Below are 7,766 nucleotides of genomic sequence, written 5' to 3'. Positions count from 1 at the left end.
GTGCGGAATACTTGGGTGAAACTTGACGAGCCTAGCATGTACAGACATGGCCTCGGAAGACTGAGACCGAAAGGTCGAACGTGAATCATATAGTAGATATGATCAACATAGAGATATTCACCATTGAAAACTACTCCATCTCACGTGATGATCAGATGTGGTTTATTTGATATGAATCGCGTGATCATTTAGAAGACTCGAGGGATGTCTATCTAAGTGGGAGTTCTTTAGTAATATGATTAATTGAACTTAAATTTATCATGAACTTAGTCTTGATAGTTTTTCCATATCTATGTTGTAGATTAATGGCCCATGCTACCGTTCCCTTGAATTTTAATGCGTTCCTAGAGAAAGCTAAGTTGAAAGATGATGGTAGCAACTACACGAACTAGGTCCATAACTTGAGGATTATCCTCATTGCTGCACAGAAGAATTACGTCCTTGATGCACCGCTAGGTGCAAGGCCTGCTGCAGGAGGAACTTCGGACATTATGAACGTCTGGCAAGCTAAATCTGATGACTACATGATAGTTCAGCGTGCCATGCTTTACGGCTTAGAATCGGGACTTCAAAGACGTTTTGAAAGGCATGGAGCATATGAGATGTTCCAGAAGTTGAAGTTAATATTTCAAGCAAATGCCCGAGTTGAGAGATATGAAGTCTCCAACAAGTTCTATAGGTGCAAGATGAAGGAGAACAGTTCTGTCAGTGAACACATACTCAGAATGTCTGGGTACCATAACCACTTGACTCAGCTGGGAGTTAATCTCCGGATGATAGTGTCATCGACAGAGTTCTTCAATCACTGCCACCAAGCTATAAAGGCTTCGTGATGAACTACAATATGCAAGGGATGAACAAGACGATTCCCGAGCTCTTCGCAATGCTCAGGGCTGCGGAGGTAGAAATCAAGAAGGAGCATCAAGTGTTGATGGTTAACAAGACCACTAGTTTCAAGAAAAGGCAAAGGAAAGAAAGGGAACTTCAAGAAGAATAGCAAGCAAGTTGCTGCTCTCAAGAAAAAGCCCAAGTCTGGACCTAAGCTTGAAACTGGGTGTTGCTACTGCAAAGGGATTGGTCACTGGAAGCGGAACTGCCCCAAGTATTTGGCGGATAAGAAGGATGGCAAAGTGAAATTAAAGGTATATTTGATATACATGTTATTGATGTGTACCTATTTACATATATTAAAACTGAGCACCCTCCCAGCCCTCTCAGGCCATCAACATTTTTGGCCGTTAGATCGTCATTTTTAGTCGTTTTTGGCCATCAAATTCGTTATTAGTCCCACCTAAATCTCGTTCGCAGGCTAACTCGCGCGTCAGGCTGCACTGGGCTTTTCAGGCAGCTACTCCGGTGGCATTTTTGGGTCTCTCACGTTCAATTGGGCCTACTGGGCCTTTTCTACCATGCTGGCCTTTTCTATCATCCTATCCAACATAAGACGAAGCCCTAAACCACGTTCACGACCCTGCTCTGTTCCGATTGCGCCGCCTGACATGCCCTCGGATTGCATTGGCGGCTGCCTGCCGACGCGAGCGGCGCGGCGGATGGGAGCGACCGCGTGCGAGGCGCGTAGTGGAGCAGCGCAGAATGGAGAGGAGCGGCCGGTGTGCGTTGGTTGATTGGATCCACCGAGCTGTGCGGGAGAGATGGGATGGGATGCGTCCGCCGTCCCCAGATCGATCCATCATTGTCCCTCCTGAAAAAATTTGCTCAACGCGAGGGGGGAAGGGGATCCGCCGCCGCAGGCTATTCTGATCGACGCCATGGCTGCTCGTTCAAGCAAAAGTGCTCCGGTGAAGTTGTGCCGCCACTGGCACTGCCACTAGAACCACTACCGCTCGAGGTCGATGGATCTCTGAGGCAACCCCATGGCCCGATCCAAATGGGGCGGCTGGACTGCCTGCGCGGCGGTGGACGACGTTGCCCAGACCAACAACATCGTCCAGCGCCTCAACGACTTCTCCTCCATTGCGCACATCCCTAGGATGGGCCTCAAGGTCGTGCCGATGATCGCGGCCTTCTCCAACCTCCACACAGTCAACCTCTCTGGTGCCGATGATGAAATAATTTCTGCCATCGCTGCATTACTACATCCTCCGATTGCTCATATATCATTCTGTGTAGGATATTTTCCTTTCTTCATTCCTTGTAGTCATTTGTCAGACATGTTTTTCACAGTTTCCATTTTGCTTGGCATCTTGCTCACTCCCCTTATGATGCATCTGACTTCTTGTTGACTGTTGCTTGTTATAGGAATTGCCCTGCTCGTTCGCTCGAAGGTTCTATATCCCAGAGTGTATGTATCAGTCGGAACTGAGAATTTGCTCCTGGATAGGTACAATTGTTTTCCAGTACCTACATCTTATATCTATGCACCATTGAGGATCTGAAATCAGTTGTCCAGTTTGTCCCTCAAAGAATGTAGTCAGTCCTATTCCTATGGTGTATAAGGACATTTGTTTCTTATACATGATTTCCCAGCAGCAATTTATACACAAGCTAACTCCAAAGAGACGACTGATCAGGCTAATCGCAAAGCTATTCAGGGAGTAAAGGGGTAGTACTAGAAGAGGAAAAAACGTATACAGTGTCAGCCTATAAGAACATTAGTTGTCCTGTTTACTTTCGTCAATGAACAACAAAGATTTCACTGCCAGAAAAAAAAAAGATATGGATTAGTATCCCTCTGGACAAATAAGAAAATGCTACCGCTTCAAGGATTTCAGTCATCCTTGCGGCTTTAGGAACTATATAACAACAGCGTCCATATGTATTTTTATACAATTTTTTCTTCTGTAGTTAAGATTTTCTTGTGCAAAGTATCTAATATCAATCATGTACATCTTTTTGGCCATGCTTATACCTTGAAATAATAGAGCCATTTTATTGAAAATTCACTCATGATTTTACTCTTTTTTCTGAATAAGTTTAACTGTGTTAGTCGTACAATTCGCCGGGAGCAAGACCAAATTCAACAAGGCAATAAAACAAAGCGTGGAGCACCTAAAGAACATCCAATATTCCCAGAGCATACGAGGAGGTACTGCTCTTTTACTGAACAACATGGTCACATTTTTTTACTGAGAGAAGCATGCTCACGTTGAGGCATCCTGAATTTTTGTGCGGCCATGTATGACGTTGTGATAGTCTTATGCTGATTTTGCGAGATATAGGTATCTTGACTTTGAACATCAGATGTAAATAAGACGAGAAGTTGTATCGATAGCATCGGTTTTATTCCCTTGCATCAAAATGAAGAATTTCCTCGCTAGATTTTCATAACATAAATATACCACCCAGATCGCTGTCGAAGGGTCTGCACTCACTGGATATGTCGTGGAATAAGATCACAAATGTCGAGGGGCTCTGGGAACTGATGAACCTACGCGTGCTCAACCTCATCTACAACTGGATTTCATGCACCGGACTGGGTAAGTCGCAGCCTTTTCAGACTCAGGATTCTTGCATTGCGCTGCACATCTTCAGTAAATTCCTTAGATTTATGTAGTAATTCCACAAATAAGAATAGTTTGATTCATATTTTTCTTGTGCAAAAATACAGCATACTTAATTCTATGGGTAACATTCATAAATCAGTATGTGTTTGCAACAACATAGAGGGATAATATGTGATTGCCATTTTGCGGATCAGGTACATACTTGGAGATAACATGATGGTAAGAAGGCAAGAAGTAGGTACATGCATGAGTGGGTTTCTGGAGTCTCAAGGGGCACATATGAAGTATCCACACGAAAGCATGTTGAGTACCTGAGGGCTTGTATCAGTGCCCAGCATGACGGCGAACTATTCTCTGAAAAAATTGCTAATGAATCTCTGTTCAATGGTACGTGAAAAAAGAACACTGATTTGGTCTGAGATTTTGGTCTGATCATGTATTGTTGTGCCAACAGGGGCTACATTCCTTCTAAACTTCTGTGGCGTTATCAACACGATCTTAAAGTGCAGGGTGTGTGCGCACATATAACACTTAGCAGATTATTGTGAATCTTAAGGAAGGAGCACATCTCAATGCTGTCTGTAAGCATTTTGTGCTCTTATCATGGGTAATGCCCATTCTTTAATATACAAGAAGTTCAACTCTGAGTGCTTCTCAGGACATGACTAATGTCTTTTGCAGTGTTGATAGTTGTCAGGAAAACAAAGATCTTAAGTCAAGTAAGGTAGTAGTATGTATGCGTGTTCAGTCACTATTGTTGCGGCATGTTTGAAGGTAAAAGTAGCAGCCTGATGCCATGTATAGTAAGGTTAAGATACTTATTTTGAGATGGAGGGAGTACAACACTACAAAATGAAGGGTTTTCCAGCTGTTCTTTTGTCACTTAACCAGGAGTAGCTGGAGATGCAAATCAAGCAAATTGCATGTTGTAAGGTTTGCTCCTTCAAGTAGCTACACATATATTGTCTTAGTTAAGTAAATTCTCAAATGAGTGTTTGCTGAAATTCTCATGTAGATTTAAATATTGGCTTTGAATCATGTTTCAAAAACCAGGATATATGCAGCCTTGAAAGAGATCATGAGAACCTGCAAGGGCATTATTCAACGTTCTAAATATTGCATATCATATAGTTGCGTGAGGCCCTTGAATCTTGAGTTCCTTTTGCTCAAAGTTGGGGAATTTGTGAGGCCATTTTGGATGCTATGTGTTTGTGGTGTATATTTTGTATAGTGATTGGTCTTACTACTCAAGCAGACATATTTAGTCTCCTATGTCTATTGTTTATTGTTCTTTTATGAACAAGTATATTGATCAGTGCTATGTTCTCTTAAATGAGAAAGAGTTCAATTCATTAATGTTCTTAAAAGACAAAAACTTGTTTAGTATTTAATTTTTCATATATCATTCCACTACTTATTAGCAGGAAATTCTATTACCATTGTTGTTCTTAAAAGACAAAAAAAAGTAGTATTACAATTTTCATATTTCATGCCACTATGCATTAGTAGGAGTTTGTATTATTATATAAAAAAATTGGGCGCGCATAACAACACATACCACACTACTTTCTTGCTAACCAGTCAGATTACTTTTCATTTACATACCACTATATTGGAAAATAAAGATGATAAGAACAAAGCACAAGAAAAGCATAATACTTATACTTACACATACAAATGTATGCAAATTACTTTATATCCCTAACAACCATGAGTCAAAATAGACGGGCGCAGCAACGCGCGCCATCAATGATCTAGTAATGCTCATAGTAGCGCCTGGGTATTTGATACTGGTTCTGTTGCTCATATTTGCAACTCGAAACAGGGTCTACAAATTAAACGAAGATTGGCTAAGGACAAGGTGATGATGCGCGTCGGAAATGGTTCCAAGGTCGATGTGATCACCGTCGGCACGCTACCTCTACATCTACCTTCGGGATTAGTTTTAGACCTAAATAATTGTTATTTGGTGCCAGCGTTGAGCATGAAACATTATATCTAGATCTTGTTTGATGCGAAACGATTATTCATTTAAATCAGAGAATAATGATTGTTTTATTCATATGAGTAATATCTTTATGGTCATCCACCCTTGATGAGTGGTCTATTTTTGTTGAATCTCGATTGTAGTGATATACATATTCATAATATTGATGCCAAAAGATGCAAAGTTAATAATGATAATGCAACTTATTTGTGGCACTGCCGTTTAGATCATATTGGTGTAAAGCGCATGAAGAAATTCCATGCATATGGGCTTTTGGAATCACTTGATTATGAATCACTTGATGCTTGCGAACCATGCCTCATGGGCAAGATGACTAAGACACTCTGTTCTCCGGAACAATGGAGCGAGCCACTGACTTATTGGAAATAATACATACTGATGTATACGGTCTGATGATTATTGAGGCTCGCGGCGGGTACCATTATTTTCTGACCTTCACAGATGATTTTAGCAGATATGGGTATATCTACTTAATCAAACATAAGTCTGAAACATTTGAAAAGTTCAAAGAAATTTAGAGTGAAGTGGAAAATCATCGTAACAAGAAAATAAAGTTTCTACGATCTGATTGCGGAGGCGAATATTTGAGTTGTGAGTTTGGTCTTCATTTGAAACAATGTGGAATAGTTTCACAACTCACGCCCCCTGGAGCACCACAGCGTAATGGTGTGTCCGTACGTCGTATCCGTACTTTATTAGATATGGTGCGATCTATGATGCCTCTTACTGATTTGCCACTATAGGTTTGGGGTTATGCATTAGAGACAATTGCATTCACGTTAAACAGGGCACCATCTAAATCCATTGAGATGACACCGTATGAACTATGGTTTGGCAAGAAACCTAAGCTGTCATTTTTTAAAGTTTGAGGTTGCAATGCTTATGTGAAAAAGCTTCAGCCTGATAAGTTCGAACCCAAGTCGGAGAAGTGCGCCTTCATAGGATACCCAAAGGAAACTGTTGGGTACACCTTCTATCACATATCCGAAGGCAAGATATTTGTTACTAAGAATGGATCCTTTCTAGAGAAGGAGTTTCTTTCGAAAGAAGTGAGTGGAAGAAAAGTAGAACTTGATGAGGTAATTGTACATTCTCTCGAGTTGGAAAGTAGTTCATCACAGAAATCAGTTCCAGTGATGCCTACACCAATTAGTGAGGAAGTTAATGATGATGATCATGAAACTTCAGATGAAGTTACTATCGAACCTCGTAGGCAACCAAGAGTACGTTCCGCACTAGAGTGGTACGGTAATCCTGTTCTGGAAGTCATGTTACTAGATCATGACGAACCTACGAACTATGAGGAAGCGATGAGGAGCCCAGATTCCGCGAAATGGCTTGAGGCCATGAAATCTGAGATGGGATCCATGTATGAGAACAAAGTATGGACTTTGATTGACATGCCCGATGATCGGAAAGCCATAGAAAATAAATGGATCTTCAAGTAGAAGACTGACGTTGATGGTAATGTTACTGTCTACAAAGCTCGACTTGTTGTGAAAGGTTTTCAACAAGTTCAAGGAGTTGACTATGATGAGACCTTCTCACCCGTAGCGATGCTTAAGTCTGTCCGAATCATGTTAGCAATTGTCGCATTTTATGATTATGAAATTTGGCAAATGGAAGTTAAAACTGCATTCCTTAATGGATTTCTTAAAAAGAGTTATATATGATGCAACCAAAAGGTTTTGTCAATCCTAAAGGTTCTAACAAAGTGTGCAAGCTCTAGCGATCCATTTATGGACTGGTGCAAACCTCTCGGAGTTGGAATACGTGCTTTGATAGTGTGATCAAAGCATATGGTTTTATACAGACTTTTGAAGAAACCTGTATTTACAAGAAAGTGAGTGAGAGCTCTATAGCATTTTTAATATTATATGTGGATAATATATTGTTAATTCGAAATGATATAGAATTTCTGGATACCATAAAAGGATACTTGAATAAGAATTTTTCAATGAAATACCTTGGTGAAGCTGCTTATATATTGGGCATCAAGATATATAGAGATAGATCAAGACGCTTAATTGGACTTTCACAAAGCACATACCTTGATAAAGTTTTTAAGAAATTCAAAATGGATCAGTCAAAGAAAGGGTTCTTGCCTGTGTAACAACGTGTGAAGTTGAGTCAGACTCAATGCCCGACCACCGCAGAAGATAGAGAGAAAATGAAAGTCATTCCCTATGCCTCAGCTATAGGTTCTATCATATATTTTCTTTTTGGGTTGTGTGCATCTTAGATGTCTTTGTGACTTCTTATTAGTGTAGAGATTAGATGTAATTGGTATCTTC

The 7,766-nt window shown here is 40.6% G+C and overlaps 1 protein-coding gene across 8 annotated transcripts; it reads left to right on the top strand.

The window, feature by feature from the left end:
* Positions 1 to 1,474: 1,474 nt before the first annotated feature.
* LOC119340861 lies at positions 1,475 to 4,468 on the top strand. 8 transcript variants are annotated; one of them, XR_005164720.1, is made up of 7 exons: positions 1,475 to 2,126; positions 2,260 to 2,341; positions 2,948 to 3,046; positions 3,353 to 3,437; positions 3,659 to 3,851; positions 3,919 to 4,071; positions 4,146 to 4,468. XR_005164720.1 is itself a non-coding variant. In XM_037612769.1 (5 exons), exons 1-5 carry the CDS (start codon positions 1,875 to 1,877, stop codon positions 3,777 to 3,779), a joined length of 639 nt encoding a protein of 212 aa, XP_037468666.1. In that variant the 5' UTR covers positions 1,475 to 1,874; the 3' UTR covers positions 3,780 to 4,468. The 8 variants fall into 8 exon arrangements, 1 of the variants encoding a protein (XP_037468666.1); XR_005164721.1 differs by having other exon boundaries at positions 1,475 to 2,003; positions 3,919 to 4,468; XR_005164724.1 differs by having other exon boundaries at positions 1,475 to 2,003; positions 2,934 to 3,046; positions 3,307 to 3,437; positions 3,919 to 4,468.
* The last annotated feature ends 3,298 nt before the right edge of the window (positions 4,469 to 7,766 follow it).

Source organism: Triticum dicoccoides, chromosome 7B, assembly GCF_002162155.2.
Source record: "Triticum dicoccoides isolate Atlit2015 ecotype Zavitan chromosome 7B, WEW_v2.0, whole genome shotgun sequence".
In the NCBI taxonomy this organism is placed as follows: Eukaryota; Viridiplantae; Streptophyta; class Magnoliopsida; order Poales; family Poaceae; genus Triticum; species Triticum dicoccoides.
Note: the sequence above shows the minus strand (reverse complement) of the source record. Positions and strands in the feature narration are given on the sequence as shown.

Excerpts from the sequence above, each read along its gene's own strand:
- LOC119340861 (XM_037612769.1), top strand. The coding sequence starts at position 1,875 with ATGGCCCGATCCAAATGGGGCGGCTGGACTGCCTGCGCGGCGGTGGAC. Across the intron at positions 2,342-2,947 it reads GAGAATTTGCTCCTGGATAG|TCGTACAATTCGCCGGGAGC; the intron begins GTACAATTGTTT and ends TAACTGTGTTAG. Across the intron at positions 3,047-3,352 it reads TTCCCAGAGCATACGAGGAG|ATCACAAATGTCGAGGGGCT; the intron begins GTACTGCTCTTT and ends TCGTGGAATAAG.